We start from the raw sequence: 18766 nt of genomic DNA on the forward strand, positions 1-18766 counted from the left end.
ATATTTGACATTGTGGTATTAACACATTTCTTGATTTCTTCTTGTTTGGATGTCAAACATTCAGGACCACCTTCGGCAATGAATACTGGAATAAAAAAAAAAACTTAAAATCAAAATATAATCAATATGAAAAATAAACTTATAAGTAAATTCCCAAAGTAAGGTTGCTTAATCTTTAGCATGTTTTGAATCCTTATCTACTTAACTTGTAATTAATAATTGTTGATTTTTTAATTAAAATAAGTATATTTATACTTTTGGAAAATGTGCTTTCAGTACGATTTAGACGCTCAGTCGCCTTAGTCGTACCACCTATATAATTAAACCTTCTGCCAAAAAAGTGAACAATTCAGTCAGAGATCAACTTTTCTCTGGTTATCACTTACCAAGTCCAAGATAAATATTAAAATAAAACATAAAATAAAAAAACATAAACTTCTCAGTTAATAAATTCCTCAAAGTAAAGTATGCATTTTTAATATTATTAAGACTCTGTCCTAAGAAAGGAGATGGAACTGTTCATGAAATAAGTAAAATCGTTTACAATGACTTGGCGTTTACCAATTAGAGCAAATTTTGCAATATAGGTATTCATTTTTATTCATTAAAAAAGCTTCATAAAATGCTCCCTAACTAGTTGGTATTGGTATTTTGCCTTGAGGCAAGTTACATAACTTCCCGATACGTGTAAATAATCGACTTAATCAATAAAAAATAAATTAATTTATGAGTCATTAAAAGTATTCCGAGTGGATTTATTACACATAATTGAAAACGAACAATTCGTTAACTCGAAATATTTTCTAAGAGCAAATTTTCAAAAATCAACAATTTTTATAATTGAACCAGTTTCCGTAGAACTTTAATGCTTTAGTATGTTTATTAAGACCAAGTACTCTATCGTTATATCAAGTAAATCGTCTAATTTTAATTTGAAAAAAACGCCAAGAAAACTACTCATTTTCTCAAATTTTATAGAATATTTAAAATTAAACGACTTGTCGTAGGGCCGCAATATTAGTAAGTTCTATAAGACAATTTTATATATCGGAAAAAAGTTTCATAAAAATCGGTTTAAATTTTTTTTTCAACAGTTAATTACAAGAAAACGGCTCGGTAGATTTTCACCTAAAACTAATCAGTATCATTCCCAACTAATATCTTTCGAACAGTTTTTGATTTTTTAAAATCGGTTCGGTAGTTTGCGGTTAAATGTGGACGAAAAGTTTTACACTTTACAAAGAAACGGCTGGGCAGATCGTTTCACAAAACTGACAAACGATAGTCCTCATTGAGATACATCAAATGGCTTTTAAAGTTTTACAGTTTTTTTCAAATTACAAAGAAACGGCTGGGAAGATCGTTTCACAAAACTGAAACGATAGTCCTCATTGAGATACATCAAATGGCTTTTTGAGAAAACGTCGATCAAAGGTCTAATTTTGACAAATGCCAAAAAAAACGAAACCAATTTTTGCAAACTTTGACGAATTTTTAAAGTTAAACGAGTTGTCGTAGGACCGTAATATTTTAGTATGATCTAGAAGACTATGGTATCCATCGTCAAAAAAATAATAATAAAAATAGTCGATTTTTTTTTAACACTTTATTACAAGAAAACGGCCCGGCTGATCTCTACCAAAAACTAATTAGCACGATTCCCAACCATTATCTTACGAACAGTTTTTGAATTTTCAAAAACGATTCAGAATTGCGGGTTTAAACGTGGACTAAAATATTTCACTTTTCTGCTATTTACAAAGAAACGGCTTGGCTGATCATCGCGCAAAATGATATACGCTGGTCCTCATTGAGATTCATCGAATTGATTTGAAATTGGTCCAGCCGTTTTTAAAAAAACGCCGATTTACGGGAGAAATCTGTTCTCACACACACACACATACTTTTTCCAATTGTTGGTCTAATTCGATTCAGAATGGCTTGAAACGTCGAGAAAACATAAAATTAGCGAATCGAATTTTTTGATGAAAACATAAACTTCTCCTTCGGGAAGTTAATAAATTGGAGCAAATAAGGAATTTTGCACAGGTACGACTTAAGATGCAAAGTTTGAAATTAAAACAAATGACATAACCTAAACTAATTATGCCTTTTGAATGAGCTTACTTAATCGATTGTGAAAAAACTATATGAATAAACATTAGTAAGGTAAGCACTTGTGTCAGTATCATATTCTAGCCATAATAAGCTCATGATCGAGTCTTTGTAAATATTATTACAAACTTTAGGAAAAACATACTTTTTAATTACATATTTTTGTTTCACCAAGTCTGCCATAGCCTTCAAATTGTAAACGTTTGCTTAGTCAAGTACATATTTTTAACTTCCCGTAGGGTAAGTTATTGTAATGGGCCGAAAATCGGAATTTAAAATTTTTACATTTCTCGACGTTTTGAAGGTTTCTGAACATTTTGGCATACCTCAGAAAAAATGGATGTGTGTGTGTATGTATGTATGGATACAAATTTTCGCCCACGTTTTCGGGCGTACGGATCAACCGATTTGAATGGTTCAAAAAACATTCGATTCTTATTGATATGGAAAAGAGCTGATTAGTTTTTGGCAAAGGCAGGTCCAGCCGTTTCGGAGATACGGAGCAAAGAGTGCAGAAAATAGAAATCGAATTTTTGAGAGAACGGAGTATCCGATTTGAATGATCTAAAAAACATTCAATTAGTAATGATTGGGAGTTTTTATTAGTTTTTGGCAAAGGCAGGCCCCGCCATTTTGAAGATACGGAGCTAAATATGTAAAAAATGGCAGTTTTTGAGAGAACTAAGCGTCCGATTTAAATGATTCAAAGAACTTTCTGCTTGTCTTAACAAAATATTGATTTTTTGGAAAAAAAAAATTGTTTCATTTTTTTTTTTTTAGTTTTTTTGTATATCGAAATATTCAGAAACATTTAGTATTCCTCGAATATTTCGTACGGTACGGGATTCCAGCAATTTGCCTTAAGGCGCGATGCCATATTGCTTCAAGACAGATTCCACTTACAGCTAGTTTTTTTTAATAATTGCCCAAATATAGAAGGGCACGACATAGGCAGTGGTGTATGACTTGAGCAATCTTACCCTACATTTATAATTTATTATTAGAATTTGTTTAATGGGTATATATCATAAATATATATTTAAAACAGCTATTTATCTTACAGGCAATTCGATCTCCTTCCTTGAAACAGAACAATCAGCCAGGCTGTCTGTTACGTTTTGAAATGTCCTTTTGTGATCCTTTTCCTGTTCGTCCAGACATGGTTCTATCGAAATGTGAAATTGAAGACACATTGTTTAAGGACGGGTGTCAATTGGCAGTATCTGAAAAATATGTTTTAAATTAACCACGAGTATATATATTATAATATATGTATTATATTAAATTCAAACTGTTTATCAAAATAATTAGCATGTTTTGATAAATTTGCACAAAATTGTGCAATTTATCCTACAGCAACATATACATCAGTACACTTATAAATCAATCGTAAATTAGTATATTGATTTCTTTTTTATTGCGTCGATTATTTACACATGCCGGAAAGTTCGTTCAGTAGCCTAGGAATAATGCCACTTACAGCTAATGCTTTATATATTTAATAATTGTGAAATAAATATAGTCGCTACATATAAAGATAGAACAAATTTATTGGCAATGGAGATTATTCATTATCTAATCTACTTTGGCAAGATAAGACAAATTTGCAGTAAACATCAAGTAATCGCAAATCGAATTCTCTAGAAATAATCAGTTTGAAGTTCACTGTCGGTTATTGTGGAGCAAGTGAAAATGGATCATGACTCAATATCAAGTGAAAATTTCTTTAGTGATAGTGATGAAGAACGTGAAAAAAATGCTGAACTATTCTCAGCCATAAGAATCGGAAATTTAGAAGAGGTACAGAATTTACTGACCGCTGGTGTAAAAACCAATATAGTTGACAAAAATAATAAAGACAATACGCCTTTGCACTATGCCACGGAGAAAAATAAAAAAGATTTGGTTGAGGAACTTTTGCATCCAAAATGGAAAACAGATATAAATGCCGGGAATACAAGGGGCGATACTCCATTGCACATTGCAGTTTCGAAAGGATTTAAAGACATTGTGCAAATATTGTTAAAACACAATGCAAAAGTTGATGTTTCCAATAACATCGGTAAAACACCTCGAGATATTGCCAAAATGATTAATAATGAAAAAATTGCGCAAATGTTGTGCCCAGTATTAGCTACAAGTGAAAATCAATCAGAACATATGGTAGGAATTGAGGAAGAAGCAAGCCATTCATTCACAAACGAACCAAGTAAGTAAACTTCAGTATTTAACCCACTTGCATCATAAAGAAGCCTAGAAAACTATTGGTGCGTTTTAAAATTCTTTTGGTATGGGAATTTCAGCAATAATCCTTAAGGCACAATGCCATGCCCCATTAGTTTTACTTTTTTATTGGATCTCCAAAACCGCTAGACCTGCCTTCCCAAAAGTTATCAGTCCTTCATTTCAAATCAAAGGAAGTATCCGATTTGGATGGTCCAAAAAACATTAAATTTGTAATGATAGTGAGAAGTGGTGATTAGTTTTTGGCAGAGACAGATCTAGCTGTTTCGAAGATACGGGGCAAAAACAGACAAAAATGGTAATTCAATTTTTGAGAGAACCGATCATCCGATTAAATTGATTCAAAATACATTTTGCTTGAGTAGACGGTGCGCAAAAAATGCTTTTACAAAAAATTTCGAAATTTAAAAAAAATGGAAAAAAACTAAATTTTCAGAAAGATTCAAAAAATACAAATTTTCACCATTTTCAAAAAAAAACTAAATTTTGAAAAATCTCAAAAAATATCAAAATTAAAAAAAAAGATTTCTTACAAAAAATTGAGAATATTTCGAATTTTTCCAAATACCAAAAATCCAAAAAATTTCGAACTTCTAAAAAAATTCCAAAATTTTGAAAATATTTCTAAATTATCAAAAAAATTAAATTTAAAAAAAATAAAAAAAGTTGTTTGAAGAATACGCTCGTCGCCTAATTTAAAAAGCACAGTATGTATTTATAATAAATAATCTATTCGAAATTATTCAGAACAATTATCGATTATTTTCATTTCTCGAATGTTTAATTACGGTACGAGAAGTTCCGGCAATTTGCCTTAATTATTCAAATCGGTTGATCCGCGTTCACAAAATCGTCGACGAAAAATTGTCGACGCACATGCATACACATACATACAAACTAAGAATGATCTTTTTTAGGAGGACAAACTCTTGAAACCCAAATAAAAAGTCTCCCTGCAATTCAAGAATATAAATATCCTAAAAGACCAGGAACATCGGGAATAGGAGGCCAACATTATGAAACAAAGTTGATAATGCTGATATTGGTAAGAGCCTTAAACAGGGCAGGACTAGATTCTTTTGCTTTAGGTACAAATGTCGAAGGTTTAGGTGTTTTTGACGACATAGTTCTGAGGTATAAGTTGAAAGATGAACAAAAATTAAAATACATTTTCATACAAGCTAAACACAAAGATGACCCTGCCAAGAATAAAGTTACAAGAGAAAAACTACAGAAAAATGATGGAGATTTTGGTCTACCGAAGTATTACGATAGTTATTTATCTATTAAATATAAATTCAATCCGGACAGTAAAGATCCTGTATTCGCCGAATACTTTCAAGATTTAGATTGCAGCTTCATTATTTATACTCCTTCTAAGGAAGCAATTAATCAGAACAAAAATGAAAATCTTTATACAAATAATGATGACTTGCTTCACATAAATGCCAAAGGAAAAACTCTTCCATTGGAATCTGTTGAAGTGCATGGTCTTGTACAAACCATAAAGGAAATGCGTGTTAAACAATTAGCTGAAAAAATGTATGAATTTATTTTTTCTAAACCAGGCAGTTACAAAAACATACTCTCGGATGACCTGATGAAAACCTATCACGTATTTTTGGCGCAAAATATCATACTTGTTTCTGATGACGAATCCGAAGAATATTGCACTGGAAAATTTAGACCCGATGATAATAATAATTTGTTATCTATTTTTAACAAAATAATTGAGGAAAATAGATTAAAAGAAAACAAAAACGCTGCATTATCATTCAAATTACCGATTGGTTTTGGAAATCTTGATTTAAAAATAAGAGGAAACGAAAAGAAGCAAAATAAAAGATTAGATCATTTGTCATCAAAGTTAATTGAATTGTTCAAAAATTTGAAAGATGGGGATAATATTATTCGAATTGATGACAAAATAGTTGGTGCTGAAAAACTTCTCACAAAAGGTGAATTGGATATCAACGGCGGTATCGGTGGTTTAGTTGGAAATCTTCTCATTTTGGATGAATCGACTGGATTGCTCAAATTCAATACCGACGAAGATTTATTGCCAACGTGTTCCAAGAATCTATTCAAGAAATTACAAGCCGGCTTAGCACATGAGTATTTAAACCTAGTACGATTTGAAATTGATATCAAGGATTTTCCTAACTTGTCCTTAGTCGACAACAAGCTGTTCAGACAATTTTTAAATCAAACAAAATTATATACTGATCAAGCTAATGAAGATGAAGTGGAAAAAATAATTAAGCAGGAAATCAATAAATATTATCAAAAAAAACAATCGTTTTTCGATTCAAGTTTTGAAACCGATACCGTTTTTGAACACGTTCACAATAAGATACAGGAGTGGTGGAAATGCCAATATCAAACTTCGTATTTAACAGAAAATTGTAATTACTTCGATAATGTGTATAAAGAGATTCAAGATAAGCCAATTTTAAACAGTTTTAGAATTATGTATATTAAGAGTATCGAACGTTTTGGCATCGAATTTAAATGCGATTCGATTACAAAACTGGGTTTGTCAGAATTTGAAGATCAACTTGAGAAACGAGTGTTAAATATTATCACAAAGCAAAAGTTATTAACATGTATTAAATTAGTACAAAAGTATAGATCGTGTGAAAATGTCGAATTTATTGACCTCCAGTATCTCTATTCACAATCGCGCGATTATGTTGAAACAATTTTGGAAGCATTAAGCCAAAAAACGCAATGGCAAATTTTGATAATAATTTCATTCGTCACCGAAGAAAATGTAAGTAAACTCTACTCAAATTTTGAAAAATTACTAAACTCTGATAATAAGAAAAAACTAATTTTAATCTCTCAAAAGAATGACACTCTGGCTGAAAAATTCAAAGACTATTTTGATAGAATTGGTAGTTTTTGGGAGCAAATAGATGATCATATTAATTTGAGTAATCTGGATGAAAATTCACAAAATATAATTTTATCAAAAAGGATCATATTTCAAGGAGAAGAAACATATTTGAATACCGTAATAGATGATTCTTCCAAAAGTTTTATACAAGGTGATGTGTTGTCCACCCTTGTCAATGATAATATTTTAGAAATTGGAAAAACATTAGTAGATGCAAAATACACGCAATTTTATATAGACCGAACATTAGTTGGCGGAGAACAATTTATTGGCAAGTTCATGAATGAATATCGGTGGAATAATAACCCACACTACGGATGGTGTCCCAGTACAACTTTTAAAAAAATAACAGATTCATCAGCAAAAGTATTTATCATTTCCGCCGATCCAGGTATGGGCAAATCAACGACATTGACACATTTAGCAGTGCAAACTAAACAAAATGATCCATCTTTATGGATTTTACGAATTAATTTAATAAATTATGCAACCGAATTACAGCAAGAAGAAGAAAAGAGTAACAAATTCACAGAATTAGATGTTGTTAAATTTTTATATAAAACTGCCAGTTTCAAACTTTTCCAAAAACAAAATAAGGATAAAGGCGTACGAAATTCAATCATAGAATATATACTAAACAATTTGATTGTAGAAAACGGAAAATTAATTCTAAAAGCATCCGAAAAAGAAATTAATGAGTTGGATTTGCTTGAAATAAATCTATTTAACCATTGCTACAACAACGGAAAAATGATTTTACTATTTGACGGATTCGATGAGATTAGTCCACACTACAAAGATAAAGTTCTGGAAATGTTTTTTATTTTGAAGATGAGCGAAATACAGAAACTATGGATAACTACCCGTCCTTACAACAAAATCAAAATCGAGTTGGAAAATAAACTTGAAACTTCTTCGTACTCACTAGAGCCACTATCTCCTGAACAACAAATCAATTTCTTACAAAAATTCTGGAAACAAAGTTGTACAATTAAGGAATGGAATGATGAGCGATCAGAAAATATAATTTCTAAAATGTTACAAGTGATAGATAAAACCCCTTATAATTCTGATTCGATGATGAGCATTCCACTGCAAGCACTCATGGTGGCAAATATTTTAAAGAATGATTTCGAATATTATTACACATTGGGTAACAACAATAAATTCATATGGAGCGGTTTGGATTTAGTTATGTTATATGAAAAGTTTGTCAAAATAAAATATTTTGAGATTGAGAGCGAAGAGAAACGGAATATTAACATTGCTGATCCATATCATAAGCTCAAAGAAGACAAAAACTACCGATTGGTTCTAGAAAATCATGAATTATTAGCGTTATATTCATTAATTAAAAAAGCTAAGCTTAAAAAAATATTAAGTCATGGAGAAAGAGAAGAAATTCAATCTTTAATGAAGAAAAATGAGCAGGCTATTGAAAAATTAGGAATTATTGTTGGCAATATTGACGGAAGACCAAAATTTATCCACCGAACCTACGCTGAATATTTCGTCTCTTGTTATTTCTGGAATAAATTCAAATCTATTAGTATTGATGACTTCAAAAAATGTTTTGTAAACGATATTTTAATTGATATCATTGATAAAGCTCAAAATATACAAGTGATGAATTTTTTACAATTAAAAGCAAAGCACAGTGAAAATGATATAACCGATGTTGGCATAGAGATTAAAATTCAAATCTTATTACGAAACTTGCACAAGTTCAAATCACAGATACGTTATACCGACGTTTACTCATTAATAGCTAATTTAATGGCTAATACACAAGATGCATGTAAAATTGTAAATATGATTCCTGATCAAAATCATCAATACGAAATATTATGTGCTAGTATAAAAATTGGGCATCAAAAACTTTCTTATGCCTTAGTGGATAAATTGGACGCAGAACACTTAACAAGTAATATAAGAAGTACCGAGAAATATAGTCAAAACCCTTTGTTTTTAGCAATTGATAATGGGCACTATGATATCGCACAATATATGATTAAGAAAATGTTGTTTGATGAAAATTGGAGACAAAAAAGGTTTAACACAATCAAGGAAAATATAATTGAAAACAATTTAATGAAGTATCTAGAATTTGGATTGAAGATGAATTTGATTGACGGTAAACCCTTCAGGAGTAATTTTTGTGGAAATCGTTTACCGATAATTGAAATAGTGAAAAAAACTGGGCCACCTGATATAGCTTGTCTGTTGATAGAAAAGACTGATATCGAAGATTTAATTTCGGCAAAGAATAGTGACAAGCTTTTATCTTACTTGCTCGTGTACAATAAAATGGTAACAATGAAATTACTTGAAAAGCGTTTTGATTTCAATATAAGTTTGAACACACTTTTAATGAACTATTTGAGAGCTCTTGAAAGCAATAACCGTTATTTTTCTAATAATGTTTGGATACCGAAATTTGTTTTCTATAATTACCCTTTTAAAAATAAAGAAAAAGATTATGTTTGCAATTTATATGATAGGGTCGTACTCATTCTTAAAGGTGGTTCGGGATATAACTCTTGTATTGATGGTTTTACAACAGTTCAGAATGCTGAAAAGCTCTATTATAAAACAAGTTTTCTAAGAAAAATATATGAATTCCATAAAAAAAGTATTGAAAAAGGGATCGATCCACTGGATGTGAGATATCAACTGATCGTTAATGTGCTTAGCAAATTAAACTGCCACCAATATAAAATTAAAAATGCAAACAATACCAATCCACAAATGATACCTGAAGCAAGTCTGATACATCGTATTCATGATCTAGTTTTGGAAGGAGGAATAGAACTGGAAGGTGCATTCATACAAGTGTTAAAAGAACATTTGAGATTTGGAAATCAAATGGAAGAACTACTCAAAACCAAAGGGTTGTGTGATCATGATAAATTGTTGGATGTGCTAAATATAGAAGGAATAAATATAGATGTTGAACTCCAAGAATATATACTTGGAATTTTTGAACACAATCGTGACAATTTAATATACCTTTGGTCAATATTTATCCAAATAGCTGAAAATAAAATTGAAGCTCCATTTTTAGAATCATTGTTTGTATTTTTTCACAACTGTTCACAAATTTACAAGTTATTGAAACAGCTTAACGAATATTTTGTTGAACTAATGAAAGCAGTTAAAGATACAAAACACCAGAATGTGAAAAGCATTTTACAACAAATAGATACTGATTTTGTGAAGGCAGTTATTAATGGTCACGATGTTGACTACGGTTCTCCATTACATTACGCAGCATTCAAAGGAGACACGGAAATGACTAAAATCCTTCTGAATTTTGGAGCTAATGCTAACCTTGTATTAAAATCTAATCATAAATATTTAGTTCGTAATCACGCTTTTGCGGCCAAAAAAGAACATTTTTATTCTCCACTACAAGTAGCAGCAGAAAACGGCCACTATGAGATTGTTCAGATTTTGATAGACAATGGTGCCAAAGCTAAAGTACCTTGGATAAACTCAATGTTACTTCTATGGTTATGTAAAAGACGCTATACAAAGACTATGGACATTCTCTTAAAAAATTCGGCAAATGTTGATGCCGTCGATAAAAGAAAACGTACAGCATTACATCATGCAGCCATTAATGGCCACATAAAAATCGTGCAATTATTAATAGAAAATGGAGCCAATTTTAATATAATTGATAAGTTGAATCGGACACCATTCGATTGTGCTTTTTTAAATGATCACAATGAAATCGTGCAATTTTTTTTAAGCAATGGTTTGGTTGAAAATCAAGGTCGTATAAAAATTCTCGAGCTTTTGCTTCAGAGGACCAAAACGCAGTCTTTAAGCAGTTGTCGTCAATTTAACGCAGAAATACCAATTTCATTGCATTACGCAGCTAAAGCAGGTGACACAGAACTCACAGAATTATTGTTGGAGGAAAGTAAAAGTAAAGTGAATGCTGTTAACAACAGAAAAGAAACACCTCTGCACTTGGCAGCCCAAAAGGGACATTGTGAAGTTGTTCAGATTTTGATAAATGCTGGTGCCAATGTAAATGCTACAAATAGCAACAATTGCACTGCACTACACTTTGCTGCACACAATGGCCACAAGGAAACAGTTGAATGTTTAATAAAAAACAAAGCTATAGTCAATGCTTTTGACACATATAATTTCACACCACTTCATCTGGCAAAAATCAATAATCACACAGAAGTAGTTGAAGTTTTATTAAAGAATGGCGAATTTCTTATGAATCTTATTAATGCTTATTAAAATTATCAATGCTTATTTTTAGCTTCCCGAAGGATAAGTTTGTTTTCATCAAAAATTCCGATTCTCTAATTTTATGTTTTCTAGACGTTTCAAGCCATTCTGAATCAAATGAGATCAAATTTGGAAAAAGTTTGTGTGTGTGTGTGTATGTGAATAGATTTTTTGCCGTAAATCGATGTTTTCTCGAAAACGGCTGAGCCGATTTCAAAAATTTAAAAGCCATTCGATATATCTCGACGAGAACTATTGTTTGTCAGTTTTGTGCGACGATCGGCCAAGCCGTTTTTTTATAAATCGCAGAAAAGTGCAAAATTTTTCGTCTACGTTTCAGCCCGCAATTCTGAATCGATTTTAAAAATTCAAAAAGCGTTCGAAAGATATTGGTTGGGAATCGTGCTGATTAGTTTTTGGTAGAGATCGGCCGGGCCGTTTTCTTGTAATAAAGTTTAAAAAAAAAAAAATTCGACGATTTTTATGATTATTTTTTTGACGGTAGATACCACAGTCCTCTAGATCATACTAAAATATTACGACCCTACGACAACTGGTTCAGCTTTAAAAATTCGTCAAAGTTTGCAAAAATTGGTATCGTTTTTTTGGCATTTGTCAAAATTAGACTTTTGATCGACGTTTTCTCATGAAACGCCTGAACCGATTTTAGAAATTTAAAAGACATTTGATGTATTTCGGTGAGGACTATCGTTTGTCAGTTTTGGGCGACGATCTGCCAAGCCGTTTCTTTGTAATTTGAAAAAAAGTGTTAAACTTTTCGTCCACATTTAAGCTCATCCTACCGAACCGATTTTAAAAAATCAAAAACTGTTCGAAAGATATTAGTTGGGAATGATACTGATTAGTTTTAGGTGAAGATCTACCGAGCCGTTTTCTTGTAATTAACTGTTGAAAAAAAAATTTAAGCCGATTTTTATGGAATTTTTTTTAGCGATATATACCATGGTCTTATAGAATTTACTGAAATATTACGGCCTTACGACTAATAGTTTGATTTTAAAAATTCATCAAAGTTTGAGAAAATGAGTAGTTCTCTTGACATTTGTTAATATTAAAATTAGACTATTTACTTGGTATAATGATAGAGTACTTGGTCTTGAACATAATAAACCATTAAAGTCCTGGAAACTGGTTCAATTATAAAAATTATTGATTTCTGAAAATTTACTTTTAAAAAAATACTCCCAGTTAATCTGTTTGTTTGTTTTCAATTATGTGTAATAAATCCACTCGGAATACTTTTAACCACTCTTAAATTAAATTAGTTTTTATTGATTAAGTCGATTATTTACTCATATCGGAAAGTTCATGTAACTTGCCTCAAGGCTAAATACCAAACCAACTAGTTATATCTATAAAGCTGGGTCGATAGAAATAATAATTATAAGAATTAAAATATAAAACTAATTTATAAAAAATATAAAGAATAATTTAAAAATAAAAATAGACATTTTTTCAAAGCAAATTGAACTAATAATCAAAACGTTCTTACCTAAACTCGCATATTTTCTTTACTTTTTGAATAATGCATAAACTGTATGATAAACCTACTTTTTAAAAACTAAATCTAAATCTCCTGTCGGTTTAGCCTTTTCCATCTCCTGTTTAAGTTCCTCCATATTCAGCAAAGACGTGAAACAAGTCTTAAGCTCATCTTTGGCGGCCTAAAAACAAAATTATAAATTGATAAAATAATCGACATATACAATTGAAAATAAAACTAGTGGTGCACGGCATCGTGCCTTAAGACAAATTGCTGGAATTTCACGTATCGTAACAAAATGTTCAAAGACTATTAAATGTTTTCAAATAGATTTTTATAAATATTGTATCATTGTCTAAAATTTATAAGAATTATATAAACTTAGAATTAGATTATAGAAACTAAGAATAAATTATATAAACTTAGAATAAATTGCAAAGTTGAAATTATTTGTTTAAAGTATTTTAGAACTATAGTTAGAAATAAAAATTATATGTGAATTATTTTTGATATACAAAAAAATTTTTTTGGAAAAAAAAAAAGTTGGAACAAATTTTTTTTTCTAAAATCAATTATTTTGAAATAATTAAATTGAAAATAAAACTAGTGGTGCACGGCATCGTGCCTTAAGGCAAATTGCTGGAATTTCACGTATCGTAACAAAATGTTCAAAGACTATTAAATGTTTTCAAATAGATTTTTATAAATATTGTATCATTGTCTAAAATTTATAAGAATTATATAAACTTAGAATTAGATTATAGAAACTAAGAATAAATTATATAAACTTAGAATAAATTGCAAAGTTGAAATTATTTGTTTAAAGTATTTTAGAACTATAGTTAGAAATAAAAATTGTATGTGAATTATTTTTGATATACAAAAAAATTTTTTTGAAAAAAAAAAAGTTGGAACAAATTTTTTTTTCTAAAATCAATTATTTTGTTAAGACAAGCAGAAAGTTCTTTGTTTCATTTAAATCGGACGCTTAGTTCTCTCAAAAACTGCCATTTTTTGCACATTTAGCTCCGTATCTTCGAAATTGCTATGCCTGCCTTTGCCAAAAACTAATAAACACTTCTCCCAATCATTACTAATTAGTTTTTTAGATCATTCGAATCGGATACTCCGTTCTCTCAAAAAGTCGATTTCTATTTTCTGCACTCTTTGCTCCGTATCTCCGAAACGGCTGGACCTGCCTTTGCCAAAAACTAATCAGCTCTTCTCCCTACCAATAGGAATCGAATGTTTTTTGAATCATTCAAATCGGTTGATCCGTGCGCCCGAAAACGTGACTGGAAATTTGTATCCATATATACATACACACACACATACACACAAACACATCCATTTTTTCTGAGGTATGCCAAAATGTTCAGAAACCTTCAAAACGTCGAGAAATGTAAAAAATTTGAATTTCGATTTTCGGCCTATTACAATAACTTACCCTACGGGAAGTTAATAAAACCTGATTTATTTTCAATATGCAAAAAAAAACTTTAGAAAAAAATTGTTTTTTTTTCAAAAGCAATTGTTTTGTCAACACAAGCAGAAAGTTTTTTGAATCATTCGAATCGGATGCTTAGTTCACTCAAAAACTGCCATTTTTTGTACATTTGTCTTTGCCAAAAACTAATAAGCACATCTCCATATCAATAGGAATCGAATGTTTTTTGAACCATTGAAATCGGTTGATCCGTGCGCTCAAAAACGTTGACAAAAAATGCGGGCACACAAAACACACACATACATTTTTTCCAAGGTATGCCAAAATGTTCAGAAACCTCTGAAACGTAAAGATATAAAAACATTTTCATTTTCGATTTTCGGGCCATTACTATAACTTGCCATACGGGAAGTTTAAAAATTATACTTACAAAAGCTTTATCGTAAGCATCGTCGCTTCCACTTTCCTTTCTGCATTTTTCTCTGGCCAGTTTTTCTGCTTCCTCTGTCGAAGGAAGTGCTGAAATGTTCAATTTTCCGACCAGATCTTCTGGTAATTTGTCAACAACCTCCTGCAGATTAATCTCGTCTTCTGCTTGTACACAAAGCACTCCACCTGGTAATGGTAATATAATTAGAAACAGTTCATTTCACTTATATAATATATATAATAATATTAATAAATTTATGAATAATAGAATTCCGCTGAAGCCAATAAGAAAATCCAGGATGGCCATTTAACAAGGTTGTCTTTAGAAAGTTCCTTTTAATACTTGACTTCTAGTTTAAATCGATTTAATCATTTACCATTGCTTGCTTGTCTAAGCACAATATGAATAATTTTCAAATTTTTTCGTTATTATCGTATGGTTTGCTGAATTGCTGATTTGACACAGTCAAACGGTCACCAAGGCCGATGCACTCATTCTATTAATATAATATCATAAAACATTACGAATCATCCTCCTCACATAAGACACGTGCCTTCATTATCATTTATTTCGTTTAATAAATAATTATTTAATGATGTTATTAAATATACATAACTCGTCTTCAAGATTTTTTCTGTTACATTCGCCCTTGAAAAGTAGCTTTTTTTTGTGAAGATCTTTTAAAATCATAGGAAAGTGGTTTGATTATAAAAATTCATTAAAGTTCAAAATTCGATTACCATGAAAGCTGCAAAATTTCAATACTTATTGAATAAGTCGATTATTTACACATATCAGGAAAATTTTGTAATTTACCTTAAGGAAAATGCCACTTACACCTAGTTTCTCAAAAAGTCTTGAATTTTAAATATTTCAAATTGCTTATAAAATTAGAACAAAAATATATCATTTTTGATCAATTTTCAACTCAATTGTTATGTCAACAATATATATAATAATTTAAATATAATAATTATTATATTTAAATTATTTTTATTATATAAATATATATTAATATGAATAGAGAAATATTGCTAGTTTATATTACATTATATTGAGCCGAGATAAACATAATTGTTTGACTTTTTTTTAGTCTAGGAGGCATCATGTCCTCAACTTTAGTTTTTGATTTAAAATTTCTAGTTGTGTTGATTTTTTTTATTAAAGTTTTGAGAACAATTTTTTAACTGATAATGACACACGTTAATAAGTAATGTTTTCTTTTAACTCGAGGTCGAAAAAACTATATATGTGTATATATATATATATATATATATATATATATATATAAATGAATATAAATATATATACTCTCATTTCATACTATTTTTTAATGATGTAACGCCTAACTTTTCAAATAAAATATATTATATCAACATCAAATTCAAATCTATTCAAACATGTATATATATATATATATATATATATATATATATATTATATTATATTATATCATATTATATTATATTATATCATATTAAATTATATCATATTACATATACCTAATAAATATTTATATTGTATAAAATATTCATGTATAATGCTGCTCTAATTGTTTACATAAAACTAAAAATAAATGTATAATGTGACTCCTGTATCTAACAAGAAATTGTTTATGTATAATGAGTAATATAGAATTTAAATATATTTGCATATTTCTACAAAACTGTTTTAAACACAATTTTACAGCAAACTCTGACCATGATTTCCTGATGACGTACAAAGCAAAAACTTATTTATTGTTAAAAACTAATCAGCAAGAAATAAATAAATAGTTTTTTTTATAACTGCCATTAGTCGCGGTGTCTAGATTTGAAAAATAAAAAACTAGACCTTAGACATTGAATTGAAGAATCAATAAATATGCTTTTCATCGCATAAATTTACATAATCACACTGCTGATTTGAAAATAATAAAAAATTTAAATTTAATTAGCGACATTTTTAATAATACTTTTGACATAACCTTAAAATGATTTCATGTTAAATTTTTACTTTGAAATTTATTGTTAATAAAATTATTATAAATTATCAAATATATACTTAAGATTATGCATTCGACATAATAATCGATAATTCATGTTTTAATTGGTGTTTTAATATAGTTTTTATTACTTAAAAAACATGGCCGTTATCGTTTTGTAGTTAATTGTCAGTTTCGTTATGAATATTATACTAATTTTGCTAATAAGTGTAATTAAACTGATTGTAACCTAATATGCAATTTCTATAAATAGTAATAGTTATAAATGTACTTACATTACGCGTTTCAAATTATATACATCTATCTAATCAAAAAAACAAACTAGAAAATTCGCCATTTAGCCACCATTACAACACGATTAGATCTAACGCATTATACATAACCTTTACTTAAAAATTATTATTAATAAAATAATAAAAAATATTGATTTTTTAAACAAAATACAATTTAAGTTAATAGTTATGATTTAGATTTAGATTTAGCCGAAAATTCAAGTTATAATTAGTGTTTTAAAATATTTTTATTATATAAAAACATGGACGTTATCGTTTAGTAGTAAACTATCAGTTGCATTGTAAATATTACTAATGCTGCTAATAAGTGTAATTAAAATTATTGTTACAACTAAATATGCAATTTATATAAATAATAACAGTTTTATATGTACTTACATTAAGTATTTGAAACACAACATGTATATTATCACTAAAAGAAAATGCACAATTCGCAATTAAGCAAATGGAAAACTCAACCACCTTATTGCTAGTGACGTCACGACCACAGCTACCAACAAACACGTTCGAAAAACTTAAAAAAAAGTTTTGAAAAAAGAAAATTTATGTGAAAAAGTTATTTATTTTAACTTGACGAAGAATTGACTCTCCTTTTGCACAAGGTATGTATTTTTATATAAAATAAATAGTTATTACACAAATATTATAATAAAATTTGTATATCAATTTGAATTTATTATAATGGCGTGAAGTCGTCAAACATTCCGGTGTGTTATAGAAGTACAAAACTTAATTTTAAAATAATTAATAGAATAATAAATTAAGACACGAATCTCTCTAATGTCAAATTATGTAAACACAATTTCCAATTATATTAATTATAATAAATAATATTAACACTTCCAATCATCCAATAACTATTTACAAGACTAACTGACAGTTGCCGCCATTTTGAAAAAACTGACAGATGCATTTAAAAAAATTAATAAATGTTTAAATAATTATATTCAATTTATTATAATTAAAGAAAATATTATATTAACAAAAAACTTAAACTTATGTTCCTTTTTTCAAGCCTATAAAACTTTTTTACTAATATTTATATATTCATTACTTTATCATTTATTATTTCATCATTCTTTCAAAATGCTGACAGGTTTCTCAAAAAGGTGTAAAAGGACTTTTTTGACCTATAGAATAAAATCTTTGTAAACAAAGATTCATATACAAAACATTACATTGTGTGAATATATTAATCAGAATAAAAATAGAAATAAAGTACAAAGTCTAATCAAGCTCGCGATAACAAAATCCACTGAATCATACAATGGTACTGAATCATAAAACAAACAATAAGTATATTTATGTATATTACTAAAACAATTCAAATATTCACAGAAAACCTGATAATTTTTTATAAAATATAATCTTATTTGTATTATTTATAATCGCAATTTTTCAAACTCTATTGTTACATATTTTAGTTGTTAAATTGAATTTTTGGCTACTTAATGAAGGCTAGAATTATAACCAAAACGTATGAAACTTCATGTTTTTTATTGATGATTTTATTCTCTGACAATACATAATGTCGTTTAATGTCAGCTCCTATTAAAAAGGAATTCGATCCAAACAAATTAAAAGTGATTGTATATT

The 18766-nt window shown here is 29.1% G+C and overlaps 2 protein-coding genes across 2 annotated transcripts in view; one reads left to right on the forward strand and one right to left on the reverse strand.

Moving 5' to 3' along the window:
• Nucleotides 1–3280: 3280 nt before the first annotated feature.
• On the reverse strand, nucleotides 3281–18060 carry LOC113377624 (27 kDa hemolymph protein-like). The gene is made up of 4 exons (XM_026618001.1): nucleotides 18045–18060; nucleotides 14894–15078; nucleotides 13085–13197; nucleotides 3281–3338 (listed from the first exon to the last, which is right to left on the reverse strand). Exons 1-4 carry the CDS (start codon nucleotides 18058–18060, stop codon nucleotides 3281–3283), a joined length of 372 nt encoding a protein of 123 aa, XP_026473786.1.
• A 196-nt stretch (nucleotides 18061–18256) lies between these two features.
• LOC113377635 (fidgetin-like protein 1) overlaps nucleotides 18257–18766 on the forward strand; it is a 3259-nt gene continuing 2749 nt past the window's right edge. The window contains 1 exon segment of the mRNA XM_026618013.1: nucleotides 18257–18266. Within this exon segment, the coding sequence (XP_026473798.1) occupies nucleotides 18257–18266 (10 nt within the window).

This window comes from Ctenocephalides felis, unplaced genomic scaffold (genome assembly GCF_003426905.1).
Source record: "Ctenocephalides felis isolate EL2017-DRISC unplaced genomic scaffold, ASM342690v1 CF-g0.4_SCAFFOLD_00845, whole genome shotgun sequence".
NCBI classification, from domain to species: Eukaryota; Metazoa; Arthropoda; class Insecta; order Siphonaptera; family Pulicidae; genus Ctenocephalides; species Ctenocephalides felis.

Bases quoted from the DNA above. Each gene is read 5' to 3' on its own strand.
- LOC113377624 (XM_026618001.1), bottom strand. The intron at 13,198-14,893 runs GTAAGTATAATT...TTTTGTTTTTAG, and splicing joins ATGCTTACGATAAAGCTTTT to GCCGCCAAAGATGAGCTTAA. The intron at 3,339-13,084 runs GTAGGTTTATCA...CATATTTTTCAG, and splicing joins TTAGATTTAGTTTTTAAAAA to ATACTGCCAATTGACACCCG.